This window comes from Melitaea cinxia, chromosome 18 (genome assembly GCF_905220565.1).
Source record: "Melitaea cinxia chromosome 18, ilMelCinx1.1, whole genome shotgun sequence".
Taxonomy (NCBI): Eukaryota; Metazoa; Arthropoda; class Insecta; order Lepidoptera; family Nymphalidae; genus Melitaea; species Melitaea cinxia.
The window spans coordinates 9973342-9998374 of record NC_059411.1 but is presented as its reverse complement, the minus strand read 5'-3'; the positions used below and the strand labels follow the sequence as shown (position 1 = coordinate 9998374).

Sequence of the window (25033 nt, the reverse complement as noted above, 5' to 3'; positions counted from 1 at the left end):
ATATCGTGTTGTTCCCACATAATCCTAAGCAAACAAGTTTAGTTAGTACGTAAACGCTCTTCGATTCGATCGTACGCTTTGTGAATCACAAAAATGCTTTCAAAAGTTTTAATCAGTGTTTTAGTTCTACACATCTGCAACGCATATAATAATGCAAGTGAGTAGATACTTCCTATGTGGTTATCATAATTAGTGAAGAGTAAGCGGTTGGTCTGTTCGTAAAACACAAGAGTATTGTGAGTGAAATAAATGACTCCAAATTATTTGCATATCAAATTTTATATATTTCGTATTTAACACAATAAAAAAACAAGCAATAAAAAGCAAAGTGATTTTAAGTTACAATTCTATTGTATGATACCCATACTTGTTAATTATGATTACGAGTATATAACCGAATCATTACTTTTGATTTGTCAAAATATTTTTTAAATATTCATACGAGCTTGCCCTCCTATTAACGAAAGCATGAGTCATTGACATTTTTGTTTATATAAATTGTAAGGTTATGTCATCGGAGATATGAAAACGACTTGATCTATTCTAATCTGATTTATTACTGCTCCATCTCAAACATTACACATTATTATATAAGTACTTATTAAGGCACTCTTACGCTACTACTACATATAACATCTATATAACATTTACTTACACACTACACGCCCACCGGCAAAAAAAATAAAAATAATGGATTACATTTATTTTTATTTGAGTAAAAAGGTATATTAATTTATATAAGTATATGAATTAAAACAAAATAATTAATAATTAAAAGATATTAAACATATTAATAGGATTACATTAGTATTACAATATTGATTACATATTTTTTTTCATTCTAAACATAGTTTATTTGAAATAAATTTAACAAATTTACTTAGATATTAAATTACATAGGTACATTTTCAATGACAAAAGAATAAAATAAAAAAATACAATAAAACAAATCATTTGGTATAATATGGTCTAGTTCTATTTTTATGCACTATTAATTCTTTACCTTTATATTGTATTTTTACATTAGGATTACAATCTTCTATTACTCTGTATGGTCCAATGTACAAAGGATCCAATTTGTTTACATTTTGTTCATTCTTAAGTAGTATCATATCACCTGTATTATATGTTATAGGATTAGTATAGGAATCATATTTACATTTTCTAATTTGTTTACTGCTAATTAAATTTTTTCTTGCATCATACTGTGATTTTTGAAGTCTATATCTGAGTTGTTGCGGATAGTCTTCTGGATTATACAGAGGCGCAACATCTGATGTTAAATTACTTGGTAAATTACATATTTTTCCGAAAACGAGTTCGTATGGAGTATATTTAGTTGATGTGTGTACGGTCGTGTTAAAAGCGAAGCACCAATATGGTAACCATGAACTCCAATTTTGTGGTTCATTGTCTGTTTGTATGCGAAGGAATGACATTAAATTTTTATGGGTATTTTCTAAGCTTCCTATTGACTGATGATGATACGCTGTCGAAGATATTTGATTGATTTTAAGCATTTTACACACTTCATTCATTACATTCGAAATGAACTCCGTGCCCCGATCAGATATAATGTTTTTCGGAATTCCATAGCGTAAAATAAAATTATTAATAAAAGCTGTTGCCACTGAAATTGTATCCTTATTTCTTAACGGATAAGCTTCTACGTACTTACTAAGATCACACTGTAATGTGAGAATATATTTATAATTATCACTATCCTTACTTAAGGGCCCAACTAAATCTAAGTATATCCTATCGAAAGCCGAATGTCCCGTATCGGTAAGGACCATTGGCTCTTTTATATATTTAAAATGTTTCTGACGTTTACATTTATCGCAGCGATTTACGAAATCCGCGATATCTTTTTCTAATTTCGGCCAAAAGTAACGACGTTTTATGTTACTTATCATACGACGTATACCGGCGTGACCACTACTCGGTAGTAAGTGGTAATCATTTAATATTACACGTTTCGTGTCGTGATCACTTATCACTTTTACACCTTTTAAAATATATAAACGCGGTCCGGACCAGTTAGGTGCAATGTCTATACTCTGACTTAAGTCTTTTATTAATGTGCTGTTCTCGTCATTTTGTATTACATACACATTATTAATTTTTATTTTTCTACAGTAATCCGCCAACTTCCTTACAAAGGCATCTCGTGCGTATTGTAATCGGAAATATGGATTTACTATTAAAATACCATTCGATGCATCATAATTAAATAAATTTTTATTTTGTCCTTTTAAGAACTTTAAACTTTTCCATTGTTTTTCATTTAAAAATCTTAACTCAGTACACTCCTCTGGTTTTTTAAGCAACTCCATAACTCTTGGGTGATCAGTCCAATCGTTAGCAGTTCGCTCGGAAACCTCGGGGTTGTAACTGGCATTCTCTAAACTCTTTTCATTCATTTTCTTCCTTTGAGCTCTCGTCAACACTGACACAACATGTTGATTTATTTCCTTCAATTCCTCACTAGTTATTCGGATACGTGACAACGCATCTGCAGCTACATTGTCAGTACCTTTAACATATTCTATTATATAGTCATACTCCTCTAAGAGTAAACGAAATTTTGTCAAACGACTAGATGGATTTGTTTGATTGAATAAATAAATCAACGGTTTGTGATCAGTTCTTATAATAAATTTTCTTCCGAACAGATACGGCCTAAAATACTTTACGGACCACACGATAGCGAGCAACTCTTTTTCTATCGTGGGATACCTAATTTCCGCTTTATTGAGACTACGGCTAGCAAACGCTACGGGTCTGTTGTCATTATTGCATAATACGGATCCGATTGCATATCCAGACGCATCTGTTTGTAAAATAAACGTGTTGTCGTCATCAAAATTCGGATATTGTAATATAGGTGGAGTCATTAATGACTTTTTTAAAAATTCAAAAGATTTTTTACATTCATCTGACCATTCAAAATGAACATACTTTCGACACAACCTATTAAGAGGTAAACATATTTCCGCAAAATTTGGTATAAATTTTCTATAAAAATTAACGAACGCTACAAATCTTTTTGTTTCTTCAGCATTTTTTGGAACGGGATAATTTTTTATTATATTTATTTTTTCTAAATCTGGTTTTATTCCTTCAGAAGAAACAACGTGACCTAATAATTGTATTTCTTTTCTTAAGAAATCGCATTTACTCGGATTAAGTTTTAAATTAACTTTTCGCAGTCTAATTAAAATATCTATCAAATTTTTGTTATGCATTTCTAAATTACGTCCGAAACAAATTAAATTATCTAAATAAACAAACAATTTGTCGTAAGTAAGACCTGACATAGCAATTGTCATTAACCGGGAAAAAGCACTAGGGCTAATTTTTAAACCCATAGGTAAGCGCGTCATCTGATATTGTCCAGAAGGTGTAGTAAATGCTGTGTATTTTCTACTTTCTGGTTTTAATTTTACCTGATAATAAGCTTGTGACAAATCTAACTGTGAAAAATACATTGAACCTGACAAAGAATCTAAAATATCGTTAATATTAGGCAGAGGAAATTTATCGTCTAAAGTTCTAGAATTTAATTTTCGAAAATCTATAACAAATCTCCACTTCTTTGAATTATCATCGGATTTTTTCGGAACCAGTAAGACAGGACTCGACCACTCGCTTTTTGCTGGTTCAATTATATTTTCAGAAAGCATTTTCTTAACTTGTGTTTCAATTTCCTCACGTTGAGAAAATGGTAACCTGTACTGCTTAGTATAAACTGGGTCTGCACCTGGCTTTAGCTGTATGCTTTGATCGTAAAGGTTAGTGGTAGATAATTTATCCATAGGCAAGTGAAAAACATCTGAAAACTTTGCACATATGTTTTGAATTGATGACGTTTCCTCGCTATTTAAATGGTCAAAATTTATAAGGTTCAATAAAATGCGCACCCTGTCTCCGTCAATATTACAATTTCGTTCAAAGTTACAAATATTATAATCCGATAATAAATGTACCTCTGGTCTAAAATAATTAATATCTACTTGTGTTTCGCGTGTATTTAATATCTGTATATAAACTTGTCCATTATTCGGCCTACAAATGCTTCCGGCTATAAAAACTCCATCGCATAATTGATACGGTAAAATTACACAATCCTTGTTAAAACTAGTCTCCAATGTAAATATCTTTTCGCATCTCGGTGGAATGCTCAAAAAAAAGCTTTTATTTCCTATACAATTATTTATCATAGGTAAGGTTATAATATTGTTATTATTACTAATAGTAATCGTATTATTTTCGAAATTTAAAATAGCGTTATACTTGTTCATAAAATCTATACCTATTATACCATCTCTAATACCAGGCAAAGTTTTCATAACATAAAACTTGTGTACGAATTCCTGATCATTTATGGTCAACGTAATGAAAACATAGCCTAACGTTTGCACTTTGCCTCCTATGCCATTTATGTAAATGCATTCCTTATGAATTGGAATGTTCCACTGTGCTACCGTGTTGTATTTCAATACGGATAATGATGCTCCGGAATCTATAAGCAAACTATATTTGGCACCTTGTATTAAAAATTCTACCGAGCTATTATTGTTACACGCATAAATGAAATGATTATCGAAAAAACTGCAACGAATTATCTTTACATTCTTCCGAATTAGCCTTGTTACGATTTTCGTCGTTAAAGTTCATATTATTAATGCCTGTTTCGATTACGTGTACATTATTAGTACGCGTATATGTACGTCCAGGCCTGCTGCGATTTGATCGAGTCGATCCGCGCTGCATATTAGTCTTACGATAATTTCCAGACTGATTCTGAAAATAATTTTGTGGTGGCCTATTAAAAGATACTCTATTATTACCCCCATGTATATATCTATTGTTCGTACGATTAGGGCGTCCATTATCAAATTTACGGTAATTACCGCGATTTTTAAAAGAATAACCTTGGTAACCAATAAAAGCTATATCGTGCGATTGAGGACGATTGTATGACAACTCCTCGTCCTGCGCAGCTCTGATAGTATCTTTCAATGTGTCATAATTACGCGCCGATAGAATAGTACGGATTTCACGGTTTTGTAACCCGTCTATAAAACTTTTTATGGCGATTTTCTCATTTTGAGGACGTAGTATTTTATACGTATTTTGATCGCCATCCGCTTGTGCGACCGTCAAATCCACAAAAAGTTGTTCAACTTTAGACCCATACTTGTCTAAAGTCAAACCATTTTGGCTTATAAACGACAATTCTTTATGTATAGCTGTACTCGACTTTTTGGTGAGCAGATGCTGACGCATGTCTCTAATAAGCGAGTCACAACTATCATACGAAGTAGACATTCGTAGTTTTGCATTTTCGTGTAATCTCGTCTTTAAAATAAATTTAATGAGCATTTGCTTACTTTCTATAGTGAGTGACGAGCTATACAACTCTATGGCATCTATCAAGGATTTGGTGACGTTTTCATCCCCGTTCATAATCGGTAATAAAGCGATTGCAGTTCGATAATCAAAAGACTCCATAGTTGCTTCGTTTTGAATTTCGACCGTACACTCAGCACTATAAGACTGAGAACTATATGACTTTGTACAAAATGTTTCTATCTCTATAAAAATATTTTGAATCAAATCACAGTATGATTGAATTTCTTGTAAAATATTACCACTAAATTGTTTATTTTCAATTTGTTCTGACAAAATGTTCATACATTCATCAAATTGACATTTTAATAAACTAGCTTCATCCAACTTTCTTTTTTAAAATATTTAACGTTCTTTTAGCATAACTTAGCTTTGTTAAATTATCTTTAATATTTTTTAACTTGTCATATATATATTTAAGTTCATTTGCCATATCATATAAAAAAAATATTTATATAAAATTAAAATATTACTTAATTATAAACATAAAATTAAAATAAAAGCAGGCTAAAATTAGGTCCCCTCTTAATTAATTAATTTAACGATAGAACTCTCATCACTGCACTTTTCACTAAATGCTTTTTGGTTTTTACGATAGCAAATCACTTACTGCTCGGGAGTCTCATACCGGCTTCCTGGCGGTGGTGCTCGGGCTCCTGGCGTTGCTGGCGGCACTCGTAGCAGACACGAGCCTCCGGCGTAAATCGTCGGAATGACCTTCTGAGGTTTTGGGCTAAAACCTCATTATGAATCCAGGAATAATGGCATCTTTGGTATAGCCGAAGCCGAATTTGAAGCGCCACTATTTTGTGTAATAAAAACGTCTTCTCTCTGAATATCTGACCGGCACATCGCGAAAATTTAATAAAACTATTAATTTTTTAAGAATTTAAAATTTCGCGACCGGACTAGGCAGCCCGTCTCGGATGGCAGGGTCGCCATGTAAGGTTATGTCATCGGAGATATGAAAACGACTTGATCTATTCTAATCTGATTTATTACTGCTCCATCTCAAACATTACACATTATTATATAAGTACTTATTAAGGCACTCTTACGCTACTACTACATATAACATCTATATAACATTTACTTACACACTACAAAATGTTGAACTTGTAAAGCTTATTTGTAGGCAGTAAGGAGGCAACATAATGTGACGAACATATTTTCAACCGTAGCCAAGTTATAATAAAAAACGACGACATACTACAAACGAATGTTCTTCGAAGCACGACGAATGAATATATTTTACAAATTACCTCATATTCAATAACAACTTTTTGTCCCGAAAATTGATGACATGCTGCATGCTTTTAGAGTTCCGTACCCAAAGGGTAAAACGGGACCCTATTACTAAGACTCCGCTGTCCGTAAGTCCGTCCGTCCGCCTATCACCAGGCTTTAGTTTATGTACCGTGATGGTTGACAGTTGAATTTTTCTCTGATGATGTGTTTCTGTTACTGCAATAACAACAAATACTAAAATAATAGTATAAAATAAATATCTAAGGGGGCTCCCATACAACAAACGTGATTTCTTTGTTCTTTTTTGTTCTATATTGATAATGGTAACAGGTACACGTTTAAAATATTCACAGAATATTTAGATATATGTTCACTTTAAAAATAATAATTAATTTAAAGAAAACAAATATTAAACGGGGGTTCCCATACAACAAACGTGTTTTTTAGTCGTTTGTATAGCCAATGGTACCTACACTTCGTGCGCGAGTCCGACTCGCAATTGGCTGGTTTTTTAAATTAAATTGTTTAAAGTGTTGAAACATTTATTTTAAAAACACGATTAAGCCAATTCACTAAGACGCAAAACATTGCATGACGCATGTTGTTGTTTTTTTTTTTTTGAAGGTATACTTCTTTTGCCGCGTTAGGGAAAAATGATAAAAGTAAATTTTTACGATGCACGTGCACACTATCACAAAAAACCGTCACCCTGAAGTTAGCTAGTCAACGAACAAGAAGTTAGCAACGTGAAGTTGGTAGCCAATAAAGTATAGCTTATAACGTGCGTAAATAAGTACAACCACACACATTGTTTTTTTTAATATATAACTAAGTAAGCGTATGGTTCACCTGATGGTAAGCGGTTACCGTAGTCTATAGACGTCTGCAACATCAGAAGCATCGCAAGCGCGTTACCGACCCTACCCCCAATTCCCCCCAGGTGCTCTGGTCGCCTTACTCACCAACAGAAACACAACACTACCCCAGTCGAGCTACTCCATTTTTGTGCAGGATATTTTCTGCTGTGCCCTACCTTAGTTAAGCATGTCATATTTAATTTTAATTACTATCTTCTATATAAAGGTTGTTCGACTCCTAACTCGTTCGTTGACGCGTTCTTTCAAATGGAGGCTTCTGTAGGTATTTTAAATTCATGTACAGGCATCGAACCCGCGACCGCCAGCGCTGTGACCATTGCGCTAACGTGTAGGTGTAATTGTTGTAATAATTGTTGTAATGTAATTTTACACAGCTTTAGCCCCTCTGTAAATATTATAAATTTCTAAGCGAGCAAATCTGTGGGCAGCTGCTAGTAGTTTTTAAATAATACCACAGCAACATTATTACAGTACATGCGTTGAAATTGTTATTATAATTTTATTATCGTATCTATAATTACGCGACATTTTGAATTTGAAATATCTTATGTGTATGAATGGTTATGTAATTTATTAGTATCTAATGAAGTGTAGTTATCTGTCTTAAAAAAACAAATACATGTTGAAGATATTTTACAGATCACAGCAGTGACTGTATACTAGTACGTTCCTGTCCCGAAGCTATAAGATTCGCCGGAAATGGTAATGACAAGGAGAAAAATAAAAAATTGACTTCGTCTTTTTGCGGTATCGAAATTGTAGATGGCAAGAAATTACCAAAGGTAAAACGTTAAAACTACTATATTTTAAATATAAAATAACGCCACAGCATTTGCTGTGAAAGCAATATCTGTACCGTTGCAATATAGGGGAAAGATAGGAGAAGATGCACATAGTGAAGTACCTACAAAGACGATATACAGAAAAAATTAAATATTTAACTTATTTTAAGTTATAAAAGAAGTCACGTCTATAAACACAAAATAAATATAATATATTTTTAAGTTGAATAAAGAATATGTATAACGCCAAGTATCAAAGTTTGATGCAAGCGTACTGCAGGTGACTTACTTTCTTCATACTTATTGTCGTTATTTCACAACACTTACAGATACATTGCTCACACTTTAGAACTACTGACGATCGTTCTGCATTTACTAACGAAAGTCCAGATGATGCGATAGAGACACATCCGAATCTAAAACTTCTGCCGGAGAAATGCGGTAAAATTAACGGCGACCGTATAATAGGCGGGAAAGTAGCTGATCTTTATGAATTTCCATGGATGGCACTAATCTCTCACCGCACCCGAGGTGGTCCAGGTATGAAATTAAAATATATAACTTTATTTAACACTTTTATTTATTTCTTTGTTTAGTGTATACATTATATATTCTATTATAGTAGTTGCAGCCCTAACACAAAGCACAAGTTGGATGTTATTATACCAATAATTAATTTGCTGCTTCTAGCTCTAGCTCTGCGGCTAGGTTGACTGGAAGAGATCGCTTTTCAGCGATAAGGGCGCTCTTTATACCTTACGGTACTCTGTTAAAATCTATCTGATATGTATTATTTCTGTTTTGGTGTACAATAAAGTGTATTGTTATGTTATGTTAATTTCCGCTTACGTAATATATTTTAAATATCTTCGTAATATGTCAGGTTCGAAAGACAGCCTTAAATTTAAATGTGGTGGCAGCATCATCAATTCTAAGTATATTCTGACTGCGGCCCACTGCGTCGTAGGCAAAAAACTGGCTGGAGTCCGTATCGGCGAACTTGATATCGATTCAAAGGAAGACTGTCAAGGAGAATACCCTGATATTGTCTGCGAAGGACATTTACAGGTTTGAAAATACAAAATATTAATGCGTTTTCTAATCAAATTACATCTCTGTGTTTCGAAATATGCTAAGTACGTCAACCTTTATGTATCGTTAAAAATATACTGTTAAAAATGTACCTATAAAAATTCAGATTCGGATTAATAGATAATTAAGAATTAGTCATTTAAAAAAATTACTACCATATCGTCTAAATAGACAATGTTATATAGAATACATTTATATATTATTTATAATCTATAACAGGACATACTCATTGAAGAGGTTATTGCCCACGAAGGCTATCAACGTTTGCCAGTTAAAGATGATATCGCACTACTTCGGCTCAGGAAACCAATCGATTTTTCATACAGTAAGTACCTTAATAGTACTTCATTTTATTTTATTTTACAGGTACACTTACCATACATTTATAACTATTTTATCAGCATCATCATCATCACTATTTTATATGACACAGCAATTACACTCATATATAAATGCTTACCAGCAAAATAAGTGTACCCAACTTTCGTAAAACATGTACACAATAACCTACACAAAACTATAAATTCAAAATAATATATAGTGCTACTGAAAGCGAGAACTAACCAGATGATCAGGGTTTCTTTTAACGAGGGCAAGATATATGCGAGGTATAACTTAATAAGTAAGTTTGTTTTATGCATTACTTTGTGTAAAAATACTAGATTTTTTGTGGGGAAATTATCTGCCGAAGAACACAGTAGCAAGGAATGCAAAGATCCTAATAAAAGCACGTTGAATACTTTCAATGCGCTGTGAATATACTCGTATGTAAGTGAGGACTCCAGATAACAGTTGCAAATTTTAGATGACTCCTAACTAGAGAATTACTCAAAACAATTTTAATTGTAACTTCGACTTCATGCAAGTCAGCTTTTATTCAATAGTCTTAGAATTACGTGTAAACTCTATGGAATACGCTAATTAAATCGGTTCTTTACCTATACTTTCTAACTCATCCCTGACATATCGTTACCGTCCTATCTCTGTCCTAACGTCTTTTTAGAATCCATGTCAATCGTATTCAGTGTAAAACTATAATTATTGGTAGTTTTCGTCAACTGGCTAATTCAATAACCCCTAACAGTTCTTATTATTTCTCTCTCTCTCTCTCTCTCTCTATATATATATATATATATATATATATATATACATAATAAGAACAAATAATATATATATATTTTTTTTTTTTTTTTTTTTATTTATGTTCGGGGATAACTCCGTCGTTTATGAACCGATTTTGATAATTCTTTTTATGTTGGAAAGGAGATATCCCTAGTTTGGATTGTTACCATGATAAGGAAACCAGTATCTGATGATGAGATCTTAGAGAAATCGAGGGAAACTCTCGAAAATCCGCATAACTTTTTACTGGTCGTACCGATTTTAATGATTTTTAATTTAATCGAAAGCCGATGTTTATCATGTGGTCACATTTAAATTTAGAATTTTAATAATCGAGATCTGATTGCAAATTTTGGAGTAATCTTTGATAATGTAATAATCAATAATCTTTGATATCTGTATATGTTAAGCATATTATTAATAGACTTGTTGTAACACGAGGATAATAAAGCTAGCTAATCTATAAGTATAAGTACATATGGAGGACATAGCTTTGCGTTTAGTAAACCAGTTTTAAGAGTGTTATATGTATAGATTGTTTAGTCTTTTAATTTCTAAATTTACCTTAGTAAATTATCAAGTAAGTGGTGTTGTATAAAATGGGGAAACGTATTAAAGTAGTTTTAAACTTTTTTTATATTCTGAAAATATGTGGTAAAGTAGATTTTAACTAAGGTAAATTAGGGGAAATATGTGGTAAAATAAATGTAAACTACGGTAAGTTAGGTAATAGGCTGTGTTATTTTGGTAGCTTTCAGCTTAAGAACTTAGGAACTCCTACTAAAGTTCACAACGTGACAACGTTAATTAAGTGGATGAAAGACTAGGGAAAAGTTATCCTCAAACAGATGCTATGTTAATATTTGTTTACAGAAAATGCCGCACCGATATGCTTGCCAGTATCTCAAAGACTTCGAAATGCCGTACTCGATAGTAAGATAGCTACGGTCGCCGGCTGGGGAATAACCGATAACGGCAGTGAATCCCACGTCCTTCTCAAAGTTGACGTTCCTGTGTTTACAACCACTGCTTGTCGTGACCTTTATAATAAGTACGAAAATTACTTTTGATTCCTATTTTTGTAATTTACTTCTATTCCTATTCTTTCTAAGGTTTTTTTTTTTCATATACATTCTAAAACCTAATACAGCACATAGTTACTACACTGTGGTTATTTTATCTGTATCTTTGTGTTAAAATTTTATTGCCAAAATGTTTTAATAAAAAAAATTACTGTTGCTAAATTATACACAATTGCAAAATGCACCTACAAACAACATAACACAACCGAAATTCAGTTATTCATTTTTTTTCAGAAACAGCAACACTGATACGACTATCAACAAGATTTGTGCCGGTGAGATGAAGAAGGACTCGTGTAGTGGTGATTCTGGTGGACCCCTCATGGTGGAAGATGAAATTAATGACGTATACAGAATCGTGCAATATGGTATCGTTTCCTACGGGCCTTTACAATGCGGTTCTTTATTCCCGGGAGTATATACTAATGTATCAAGTTATGTTAAATGGATATTAGACAATATAAAACCCTAAAAAACTTCTTAATTGTAGATAGTGCGTCAAATCATAGAAAAAAGAAATAGTTACATCAAACATTCGTGAACTTTTTATTATGCAAAAGAATAAAATGGTAAAATGACGTATTTTTATTTATTTCAAATATTTTATTACTTTTTATTTTTCTTATATTGGACAAAAGTCTCGTTGTCGTTAATTTTAGGTTACCTAAAAATATATTAGCAGGAAATACAAACTAGAGACGAACTTCACCCAACTGCTTAATGAAGGAAATTATATAATACTTATTTTAGTATATGTATTAGAAAAAATAATCGCGAAAGGGTTCCCCGAAAAATCCTAGCCAGGCTATATTTAATTCATAATTGAAAATTTATTTTTAATTTAAAATACACCAACGAGTTTGAAGAATAAATTTAATACCAACCGACAGTATAAAGCCTGTAATTAACAGTAATTTATTTTAACGAAACACCAGTTTTGTATCAAGTTTAATTCCCTATCAAATACATCTATACTAATATTATAAAGCTGAAGAGTTTTTTTGTTTGGTTTGTTTATTTGTTTGAACGCGCTAATCTCAGAAACTACTGGTCCGATTTAAAAAATTCTTTCAGTGTTAGATAGCCCATTTATCGATGAAGGCAAAATATAGGCTATAGGCTGTATGCTAGAAACTGCGGGGTACAGCTAGTGTAAGTTATTATTAGAACGGAATTTTGCGTCTATGGTGGTTGTTGTAAATAAATTTCTCAATGGAAGTTGAACGCTTATTAGCAGGTAATATTTTGATGATATTGGTTTTACTGATTTTTGGTCAGATTAATAAACAAAAGGTAATAAAAACCTTTTGTTTATTAATCTGAGGATTTTTGTTTAATTAAAGTTAACGGTACCAGTCCAACATTGACAGTATTAATGTCATTGTCAACGATCCTGGTCAAAAACATTTTCTTCTATAAATTCGACAAAATAATGTCTTGCTGTAAAATCGAGGATATTTTATTCGGATGTATATTTACTAAAATCCTTAAATGATGTCTTAACAATAATTTTTATTTTATTTCCTAAAGAGAGATATTATGATATAAGATTTTATGACAAATTGTTTTATTTACTTTATGCTCGCGTGTTAATTGAATACATATTTAAAGCTTTGTATCGCTTGTAATGACGTAATCAAAGCCTATTACAACATTCAACTTGCCAAATTATATTTTGAATGCATTTTTTCTGTTTTTAACCGACTTCCAAAAGAGGAGGGGGCTCTTTATTCGATTTTATTTTATTTTGTATGTTACCTCTGAACTTTTGTTTACCCAGGACCGATTTCAATATTTTTTTTGATCGAAACTTAGTACAAAAAATTGGTACGTATCATGTGCTCCTATTTAAATTTAATTGCGATCCGACGACTACTTTTCGAGGTATATCGAATAATGCGTATTTACTTAGCTATTTTTTGTCGACCTAAATTGTAATTTACCGCATAACTTTTTACTGGGTGTACCAATTTTGATGATCTTGTTTCAATCGAAAGCTGATGCTTTTCAAGCAGTCTCGTTTAAATTTGGTTGAGATTTGATGACTTCGTTTTGAGAAATCTTTAATAATGCGCAGGTACTTGATAATTTTTTCTTCAACCTTGTTGTCAACCCGCATTGGAGCAGCGTGTTGGATTAAGCTCTGATCCTTCTCCTACATGGGGAAAGAGGCCTATGCCCAGCAATGGAATATTACAGGCTGAAGCGAAGTGATTTTTGATGATAATCGACGTTTACTTATTTTTTTTTTCTTTATTCCGTTACTTTACGGTTCCAAAATTACGTACACCAACGTCATTATTTTTTTATTTCGATTGTTACGAGTCATTACACGTAACGGGGTCGATGGAACAGTTCAAACATGTAAAATTAAATATTTTTTATTTATTATAGAAACAAGTACATTTCCATATTACAACAAATTGGGTTGTCTGGAAAAAATGGCTAAATAGCCATAAGTCATTGTACTTCACAGTCTGTAAATATTTTTTAAATGTGTTTATTGTTTAAAATGTAGTTGTGGTGTAACAATAAAGTATAAATAAATAAAATAAACAAATTAAGATAACTTACAATTTAACAACCTTAATGTGGTAATCAACTCATTTGACTAGGATTTGTTTCGTTTAAAAATAAAATCTATTTTTATATTCATTTATTTTTATTAATAAATATAGCGACAGTAACCGATAGTTGGTTTCGTGTCCTAATTAATAATTACTATCATTAAAGTTCGATACTACAATACTATAATAAAGTACATTTGTAATATTATAAATAAAATAAATAATCCTTAAAACTAGTGGAAGACTTCTTGGTCTATGAGTAATTAACGACTATGTCGAGAAACGAATATAAATACAAGTTATTATTTGTATCAGTAAAATGTAAGACTAGTATATTACATTATCATGGGTAGTGCATCTCAGGATGCTATATAAGACATTTAAATATATTAAATTAATATTGTTTTTTTTTTTTTAATTTCGGTATATAACTATTTTTTTAAATATAACTACGACAGCCCAAAAAAACATAGAACAAACAAATATTTAAACAAAAAAAAATTTTTTTTGAACCTATAAACGATTTTCTTTTATTTATTTAAGATTAGTTTTCTAAAGAAAAATTAAAAGTACTGCGAAGTATAAAAAATAAATAGACTGGTATACATAATTTGTAACCAAGTAACATTTTTGATTCTAAGGGACTTTTATTTTGTTGTTCCGGGATTGTTATTTTGAAACTCTCAAGACAAGGAGTCCGAACGTAATGTTGAACGAATTTTGAAATTTAGGGGATAGAATTTTTGCCGGTAGAGCGCGCTATTTATCAAGAAGTACTCATTTAAATCCTTACGCGGGAAGTTTTGTTGCTATTGACAGCTCTGGAAATACTTCGTGGTCGGGAGAGTTAAGATAACAATTGCGGTAAGTCCCTTAGAATCAAAAGTACTCATAGTGACCTTAAAAGTTTAAGTAACATTTAAGAGCACCAAGGTACTTCAGCATCGAACACGTGGCGCGGGGGGTGCAGTGACGAATGTGAAGGATGATGGGGCTGCGGCGACCCGTGGAGCAACTCGCACATGAAACTTATGTAAGTGATCGCTAAACGCAAAGTTTCAATGCGGGAGAGTCGCTTTTCGTATGCAAATGTTGGTACCTGGAGAACAAAGAAAAGCATTTAATACACTTTTCAAAATAACCGATGTTTATAATTAGTATCGAAATAATCACACACTGGATGTTACGCTTACGGTCATGGGCTCGATCCGTGTAATATATTTATATCATATCAAACAAATATATATATATAATACTCTTAATTGTACACCATTAAAAGAAACAACAGAGAAAAAAAAACATAAAACGAAAGATGTACAAAGGCGGTCTTATCGCTGAAAGAGCGATCTCTTCCAGACAACCTTTGGGTATAGGACACGAAATAGAAACTGCAGTTAGGAAGTAAACAAACGATTGGTGTGCAATTAGAATACTAGAACAAAGTACTAATAGACAATATATAATAATAAACATACAAAACATTTACATATATAAAATACACATAATATATATATATATATATATATATATATATATATATATATATATATATATATATATATATATGTATATGTTATACATACATATATATGTTTATATCAATTTATATACAATTAAACCAGGCGGTGATGTCGACCAATCTAATTCTTAAATTGTGGTACAACCTCATTATAATGAGTTACGCAATAACGATTCACTTGATTTACCAAATACACCAAGTAACTTTGATAAAAACGTCTATTTAACGACTATATGCGACCTAAGATAAATAGAAAGTAGTAGTAACTTCCTCTATTTAACAAATTTGTTAACTTATAATGTAACAGGATAAGTGCTACGTATGTGATTTCTTTTATCTTGGTAAAGATAATCGTAGCCTAATCTGACATCTATGTATGTAACAAATCTCACTGTACCATTTACATATTGGTATAGTGATTTTTTTTTTTTAATTTCCTTCAACGTTATTATAGCGACGTTGCGCCGTGTATATTGACGTTGTGTAATAAACAAGTAGTAATTTTACTCAACAATCTTAAATTCATTGTTAATTTATAATAATTTATAGAATCCAAATTTCCTCTGGTGTTGTCTGTGTACCTACAGCTCAAAATCAAATTTATGTCACTGTGAAATTAACGATTAAAATTTTCTGTTGGCATAATAATATTCAAAGAACTATCAATAATTGTGTTTGCTCGCAAACGAAAAAAAACCGACTTCAATTACATCGACGAGTAATACAACGTAGATCGACGAAAAAATAGTCAAGTAACTACGCGTTATCAAAGATTACTCAAAAAGTAGTGATCAGGTCTCGATAAAATTTATATGTGACCACATGATAAACATCAGCTTTCGATTAAATCAAAAATTATCAAAATCGGTACACCCAGTAAAAAGTTATTGCGGATTTTCGAGAGTTTCCCTTGATTTCTCTGGGATTCCATCATCAGATCCTGGTTTCCTTATCATGGTACCAAACTAGGGATATATTCTTTCCAACAAAAAAAGAATTATCAAAATCGGTGCATCTAGTAGAAAGTTATGCGGTATAATACAACGTAGGTCGACGAAAAAAGCGTCAAGTAAAAACGCATTATTAAATATAACTCGAAAAGTAGTTGTTAGATCTCAAATAAATTTAAATGGGACCAATTGACACACACCACCTTTCGATAAACAAAATTTGTCGAAATCGGTCCACCCGGTCAAAAGTTCTGATGTAACATACATAAAAAAAAACAATAATAATACAATCGAATTGAGAACCTCCTCCTTTTTTGGAAGTCGGTTAAAAACTAGAATTAGGTATTACGGAGTCCGGATTTAAATATAGTAAATATTTTAAATATAATATATATATATATATATATATATATCTAACATATAAAATTCTCTGTCGCGGTGTTTGTAGTTAAACTCCTCCGACACGGCTTGACCGATTCTCATGAAATTTTGTGTGCATATTGGGTAGGTCTGAGAATCGAACAACATTTATTTTTCATCCCCCTAAATGTTAAGGGTAGTCCAAACCAGAAAAAAATTTTTTTTTTTTAATTTTTAGATAGATTATTTACTTTTCATTTCATTATGATTTGGCGTTAAAAAATACATACAACCATAAATTTTCACCTTTTACCACCGACTCCTATTTTTAAATAGCGTTTAGGGGCAAGACAACGTTTGCCGAGTCGGCTAGTATATGTGTATGTAACAAACAAAAACAACGTAAACAGTTTACGTATAGTAATCTCACAAACAGATTAAAAATTAAGCCATAAAATAGTTAAAATAGTTTTATATGATAAATAATAATAAATATCAAGAGGTTCATAATGACAATCGCAAGTCCCGTAGAATCGAAAGTTTTATTAGTGTCCGTGAAACTTTGAAAACTAATATGAGGAAATACCAGTACCTTTCGACGTAATTTGTCGAAAGCCTCGTTGAGATTGAACATCCGACGGCGTTCGCGGATGTTGGCCGCGCGACGCTGTGCGACGGACGCCACGCGCCGCCTCGGCTTCTTACCTCCTGGAGTCGATCGAGAGGATCCCCGACCACATCCTGCCGTCGACCATACTAACGAACACATCACTTAACTTAAACATTATATTTCTATTGAGAATTTTGCTATATGTAAAGGTGCAGTAAATGCTGGTATAGTATTCTCAAAAAAAAATGTCAGTTAAGGAAACGACTACACTTAATAATGTGGAACTGTAATATCGCTTCAGCCTGTATTACTGGGCATAGGTCTCTTTCCCCTTGTAGGAGCTTAATCCACCACGCTGCTCCAATGCAGGTTGGCGAATATATTCCCTACTATGAGTAACGATCGTTATCAGGTGTACATGATAACAACCGGGACCGGGAGCTGTAATGTCAACAATAATTGCTTGGCGCGCTGATCATTTCTGTTATTATTTATTATTATAAGTCAGAGTCAAAGTTATTTTTACAACCGATAATTTCAATTTTCCAAGTAGTATACTCATTAGTTTGTTAATTGATAATTACGCATGATGCAAGTACGAGTAAGAGAGTAATAGAAAAACTAGTGTTATCACAGTTGACATTAATTAATACTTAATAGCAAAATTTTATTACATCTTCAATTATTTTTCATTCTTTTTCTGTAAATAAATTATTTTAGAAAAGTGCAAAACCAAATATAAAATCATTTAGCTAAAATTATTAAATATCAACGCCACCAATTGAATTATATCTATCACTAGCTATCACTAGCTAGCCGCGATTTGGTTCTCTTTCGTTAAACGCAAGAACACAGTATACACTTCAGTTAAAAGGTGTCAATAGACAAAGTAAATATACACTTTAGTTTATTTTATTTTATTCTTTCCTAGTTATTTGCATAAAGTTGTTTATTTAACTTTAAGATAATGTTTAGCTGAGGGGTGAATGTGTAACTATGTATCTAGCAAGTGGCGTTTGTCTGTAAGAAATATTTTAAATTAGAAAAGGTCAAAAACATAAAAGTAAGTACGATGACAATTGCGCCACTATATTTTACCTAATACAAATAGTATTTACAAATTTGTTTCATCTTACTATATTTACAAAATCCGCAAATTCTTTCACAATTGCTACTTAGTTGATTACGCCTGTAAGGTAAAAGTTTAAGTTGATTAAAATTTTCAAGGAGTTCTATATATTCCGGTTTTCAAGTTATATTGGATATTATCTATAGTAAGGACTTAGGTATTACTGTAATTTTTAAACTCACAAGTGAAAGGTTTTTAAATATTTGCGAAACTTTTAAAATGGGTACCTCCTTTCTTATATAAATAATGAGTCAGAAGGGAAATAACTATATTGAATTACAACTTAACTAGTACACGTTTGACTATTATCTCCGTTAACATAAGAAACTTGCTCAAAATACGTGCCTATTCGTGTTAGTGTCTTGGTAAAATGACAGAATTATACAATATAGAAATTCAATGACCAAGTCTGTCGAGTGGGAAATTAAAAAAAATGTTTACTAACCCAAATCAGCAGGTGGAAAAGCCAGGATGTCGGGGTAGGCCACCGGCGCTGGTGGCGCGTCCCAAAGCGATCCGTATGGAGACACCTCACTGCCCTAGACAATTTAAGATTTTATATTTATATAACAATGACTTTTATGTAAGAAAAGCTAACATACTATTGACATTATACTGTATAATATGATATGAATATATAGAATCAAGAGCCGGCATTAATAAATAATCAAAATGCAATCCCTTTATTTCAGAGTTTCTTTACAATTGTCACCTATCCAATCACAATTTTTATAAAATTTTACTTTTTTTTTAACCGTTTGTAAAACATATACGCTTGCCCGCCAACCATTCATCTTGCCAATACTTCTTATTATATCATTCGATGACCAGTTCCTTGATGACGTCAGGTCCGTTGCACCTGTTGTTCCCAAATATTTACGACGCCGTCACGGTTATACTGGAGTGCGCACGTCCTCGGGTGCGCTCTTATTCATCATCAGAGAGCGAAAACAATTCGTACATCAGCTCAGACATACTTCTACATATACCAGTTAGATAAAACGTCGACCACAATCTTTAAAAGTCTGGCTTAATTCATACCACGATGGCACGGCCAGCAGACCCTCCAGCAACATTGTCCCTTCATTTTACTAACTGACCCTGATTGTACTAGATCAGTCATTGATCTCTACATGATCTCTATATGAAACTGCTAAACTGATTAATATCCCTCAGTAAGTAGTACTAGCCCAGATAAATATCTCTTTAGCTATATAAGCTATCAGCAATAAGCTAATATAATAACAGCTAGTGGTCTGAACAAGACCTATAATGACCTCTACAACATCTCTTTCTTTCTCTCTTTGTCTTTTTTTATAGGGTCTGATATTAATCTATTTGTGCCGCAAGTAGTTTCATGAACAAGGTTATTATCGATTTCAACCATTACAGAGACAAGAAGTCACTCTCGTATAGTAATATTTTATAATTACTTAAAATGCAGAGTTAAAACAGTCGACGAGACTTACTTGATCTCTGTTTTTTCTATAAGATTATGAGGAATTATCTAAGTAACACTTCTGGAAATATTTATGTTTAGAATCCCACTTTGGGTGCCTCGCGAACCGGTTGAGCCACTCTTTCGTCCATTTTATAAAACAGTTTTAGTTGCAAAGTCGTCAATCTTACAAATTTGTTTGCTCTATAATACCTAACTATAAGGGATCGGTTGACGTACACAGCATGTCTCTATCTAAAACAACAATTTTCCATAACCTGAATTAGTAATTTTTATTAGTCTTGGTGTTTAGCACATAATTTAGTTTATAAGAACTTTTGTTATAAGTATATACAAATCATGTGGTGTAAATCTGTAATTGATTGTTGAATTAGCGCAAATAAATTAAGTATTATACTGTAAATGTAAATAACATTGTGACAATCTTTGGTGTACTAAATAAATATATAAATCATTACTACCACATTTTTCAAACATTTTTCAGGACATTTTTTTCGACGTTAGCGAAGAAAACGCTAACATTTGTATCATAGTAGGTACTTGAGAGTGGGCATGGTTCCGAGACTTCTGATACAGAATTAAGAGCCGACGTAACTAAATAATACCTACAATGAAATCCCGGTATTTCAGGATCCTTTTTCAGTTGTTATTCAATTATAATTCTTATGAAATTATATATTTGATTCAACCGTTGTTCCCAAATATTTACGACGCCATCAAATTATCTGATCTCATAAATGATAAAATGATGATCAGACAAATTAAAAGAAACCTGAAAACTGTAATAAATAAATCCGCCAAGTACATTAATTTCATAATATTATTATTGTTTTCCTATTTATAAGCAAAAAAGCATATTTGAGTTGTAAAAATATATCGCAAAATCACTGTAAAGATCCCCTTAAGCCGCGAGTGATTAGGCTACTTCTAGGTAAGCGTGTTCAATCCTAGACCACATTCTCACTTAACATCAGGTGGAATAGTGGTCAAAGGCAAGCCTATCTAAATATAAAAAATAAAGCTTCCTTTTTGTACATTTTTACAACTTTGTAATAGGTGTGATATCTAAAAGACAACATATTGATTCCTACAAAGAAAGAAAGTATAACTGTTTGATCTTTTGTGATTGCAAAAAAAACTTACAGATGAGCTGCTCCAAACGTGCGGCGTCTCGCTGCCGTATGACATCAGCGGGAAATGAATCTTGAGTCCTGGTATTCTCACTTAAAAATAAAATCGCACACACCACCGGCGCACTAACAAAGATGTGATAATCCAAATTTTTTGACTTTTATTACCTAGTCCAGACGAAGAATGAAAGTGTACTAAATCAAAATATAACATTTTCATACCATCCCGGAATATAGATGCAGAATTATTAAAATTTAATGCCAAACAAATATGACTTTTATTGCATAGATCAAAGGTTCATTGTAGACTAATACCTGTCAAAAGTACCCCAAACCAAAGCAACGTCAGTTTTCTCGGTTCTGATTGGTGTACGGAAGGGTAGTTTTAGGGTGGTAGTCTCTTATTGGTCAGACATATTTAGAGGGCGGGTAGTATCGACTTTGTGCTTATAAAGTATAATCCAAATGTAATATCAGATATAAAACAAAAATAATTACAAAATTTCCTAAACATTATGACGTTCTAAAAACTATAATTTTTAATAATAACAATGAAATCAAACTATGTAAGTACTAGTGTATCTACATAAATATAATTACAATTGGTCATTACGTATAATGCATGATCTTTTGACATATTTTTTCCATTATACATTATAATAAAATTATTATATTCTTAATACCTATTGTTTTTCAAAAGTTTTTTTAATATTATTATCTGCCTACATTGATAAAAAATTCCATATTTGGTTTACTTAAAAAATGTTCGGAAAATTTCATTGCTGATACGTTCGTAATATGAAGTTTGTGATAAAATCTTCAGGCTTTACTCCAGACTGGTATCAGTCGACCAACGATCGTACATATTTGTTTTTTTTTAAATGTAACTAGGTCAGCAAACAAGCATACGGCTCATCTGATGGTAAGCGATTACCGTAGCTTATAAACGACTGCAACACCAGAAGCATCGCAAGCGTGCTGCCGACCCAATCCCCAATCCCCCCAGGAGCTCTGGTCTCCTTACTTACCAACAGAAACACAATACTGCTTGAAAACAGTATTATTTTGCTGTGATCTTCTGTAAGGTCGAGGTACTACCCCAGTCGGGCTGCTCCAGATTTTGAGCAGGAAATTCCTGCTGTGCCCTACCTCAGTTAAAACATAAACATATGTACATTTCACATGCATTAAGTTTAATTTAGGGTACGCAGGGTAGCCTGTTCCTAAGTTTACCGTAGGAACGGGCAACCGTGCGTGAATGTTAAAGATATTTATTTATTTACTATCAATTCCTTAATTGCACTTAAATTATAAAACGCCTACCTAACTAAAAGCTTATTTTAGGCAATATTACCTAATTTTAATTTTATTATTATTATTTTTGTTAATGAATTTTTATTTTTTGCACATATTAAGAGTTAGTCCATGTTCTAGATACAGGGTCATCTATTTTGATATTTTATTTTGAATTCACATTTAATTAATTTTATTATGTATTGACAGGATGTTTAAAGTTGGTACAATAAAATTATATGGTTGATATAAATAAGAATCGCACGAGATAAACTATTATAAAAATCAGGTGCTCTATTACGACAGTAATAGTGACGATCTGAGTATGTCTGTTAAACTAAAATATATATATATTTTTTTTATTATGTTTTCATAAAATTAAATCTCATAAGGAAAATCAATAATATTGTTATGCTTAGGTACCTATTTATTTATGTTACCTATATAGGTAACTAAGCCTATGACTAAGCTTAAACTATTTTTGTTTTATATTTTTATATAACTTTGGTTATTAGTTACATTCAATGCATAATATATCGAAGATTCTAAGTTATCTCTAGGCTTAGGCATAAGTTTTTAAATTTTCACGATAGGTCTAACAACGATTTTACTTTTACGGCAATACGGGTAACTAAGAAGCTAAAAAGTATTATTTCTTAGTTATAATATTTAAATTACTACAATATATCTACGATTTTATTTTTGTGTTACCGACACATTAGGAATTCTAAACATTTTTAAATATCATATCAAAATATCGCTGGAGCGGTCAATTTTTGATGTGATATTCAAAAATACTACAATATATTCAAATATGAGTAACGTTAAAATAAATAAAAAATATTTCAAGGATAAGCTGCATTGCCAAGCGCAAAGGTTATGTTTGCTCGCAAACGAAAAAAAAACCGACTTCAATTACATCCACAAGTAATACAACGTAAGTAGCCGAAAAAATAGTCAACTAAATACGCGTTATCTAAAGTTACTTAAGAAGTACTGAGCAGATCTCAATAAAATTTAATAAGAATATCAGACGAACAGACGACACAAGTATCAGCTTTTGAATGAAACAAGAATCATTAAAATCGGTATAGTCAGTGAAAAGTTTTACGGTATAATACAACGTAGGTCGACGAAAAAATAGTCAAGTAAAAACGCGTTATTATATATAAATCGAAAAGTACTTGTTAGATCGCAATTAAATCTAAAAAGGACCACATGACACGCACCAACATTCGATTAAAACAAAAATCATCGAAATCGGTCCTCCCGGTCAAAAGTTCTGAGGTAAAATACATTTTTTTTAAATACGATCGAATTGAGAATCTTCTATCGAATTGAGAACCTTCTCCTTTTTTTGTAATTGGTTAAAAGCCGATACAAATATTCCTATCATGTCATAATTATTTTATTCTTGTTATTCTTGGGTGACGTCTAAACCCAATTAGAGAACAATGTCAATTTTTACAGTTAGTTATCATATCAAAACATATTTTGAGCGTCCCCCACAGTTGAGGCCACACGTGCTGCGCCCTCTCTCATATTTTAATAAAAGACCCATTTGTAATTGAAGCGTATAATACGTATGACATGTTTTGCTAAATCTCATAATTTGACACGGACAACCCTTCGGATTAATTTTACTTTATTCCTAAAAATATCTTATAAAGAATTTAGTTTTATATAAGTACTAAGTACTTAAAATTTTCAAGTAGGTATCTGTATATTATCTACATAATTCCACTATCTTAGCCTGCTTTTTTACATAAGTTCTCCCTATCATAGGTTGGCGGGAAAAGATCTTTTCTAGAGGTAACTAAGTAAGAGAGTAAGTATTCTTAAAAAGCACTATGAAATCATCAATTTACAAATTTATTTTTCTTAATAAAATTTAATAATATCTATGTATTATTAATTTTTATTAAGAAAACTTCCAGTAAGCCTAATTCCTAATTTGCAATTAAATGTGCAAATAAAAACCAAAATAAGTATACCAAAATATGTTATTATTCGATAAATGAGATCTTATTAGAAGAAATAATAATAAATAAAATAAAATATATTAATATCACCCGGTCTTACCCTACATGATTCATCACATTTACTTAATACGAGAGTATTTCGCGTCAAATGCGACAAATATGTGACGAATATCTTTAATATAATTCGGGAAATCCGTATTGCGTCCGCCATCTGCCCCTGGTTACGCGTATCATTGTAATGTGATAAAGTAATCAATAAAACGTTATTATATCTTTAGCGAATATTTTATGGTTATTAGGTGCTGTCATAATTTCCTTTTTACGATTAGCAACGGTGTTTGTTAAATTAACTTTGAAATTGTGCTTCTTACTGACGAGTACTTTAGAGTAGTTTTGTACAATAACAATGAAATAT

General features: G+C 31.9%; 2 protein-coding genes and 1 long non-coding RNA gene across 3 annotated transcripts; 2 read left to right on the top strand and 1 right to left on the bottom strand.

Moving 5' to 3' along the window:
• LOC123662391 (CLIP domain-containing serine protease 2-like) lies at positions 1-12201 on the top strand. The gene is made up of 7 exons (XM_045597235.1): positions 1-157; positions 8181-8323; positions 8653-8863; positions 9207-9391; positions 9635-9740; positions 11411-11588; positions 11854-12201. The coding sequence occupies exons 1-7, from the start codon at positions 94-96 to the stop codon at positions 12089-12091; spliced, it is 1125 nt and encodes a 374-aa protein (XP_045453191.1). The 5' UTR covers positions 1-93; the 3' UTR covers positions 12092-12201.
• A 2518-nt stretch (positions 12202-14719) lies between these two features.
• On the bottom strand, positions 14720-21401 carry LOC123662392 (protein Fer3-like). The gene is made up of 4 exons (XM_045597236.1): positions 21357-21401; positions 19200-19293; positions 17608-17771; positions 14720-15285 (listed from the first exon to the last, which is right to left on the bottom strand). The coding sequence occupies exons 1-4, from the start codon at positions 21399-21401 to the stop codon at positions 15106-15108; spliced, it is 483 nt and encodes a 160-aa protein (XP_045453192.1). The 3' UTR covers positions 14720-15105.
• Positions 18451-21613, top strand: LOC123662393. Its single transcript, XR_006744492.1, has 2 exons — positions 18451-18514; positions 21359-21613. It is a non-coding gene; the product is annotated as an uncharacterized LOC123662393 (long non-coding RNA).
• The last annotated feature ends 3420 nt before the right edge of the window (positions 21614-25033 follow it).

Coding starts and splice junctions, on each gene's coding strand:
- LOC123662392 (XM_045597236.1), bottom strand. CDS start 21,401: ATGTCATACGGCAGCGAGACGCCGCACGTTTGGAGCAGCTCATCT. Junction 17,772..19,199: donor TTTTCCACCTGCTGATTTGG/GTTAGTAAACAT, acceptor TGTGTTCGTTAG/TATGGTCGACGGCAGGATGT. Junction 15,286..17,607: donor TCGACAAATTACGTCGAAAG/GTACTGGTATTT, acceptor TTTGTTCTCCAG/GTACCAACATTTGCATACGA.
- LOC123662391 (XM_045597235.1), top strand. CDS start 94: ATGCTTTCAAAAGTTTTAATCAGTGTTTTAGTTCTACACATCTGCAAC. Junction 9,392..9,634: donor TCTGCGAAGGACATTTACAG/GTTTGAAAATAC, acceptor AATCTATAACAG/GACATACTCATTGAAGAGGT. Junction 9,741..11,410: donor ACCAATCGATTTTTCATACA/GTAAGTACCTTA, acceptor ATTTGTTTACAG/AAAATGCCGCACCGATATGC.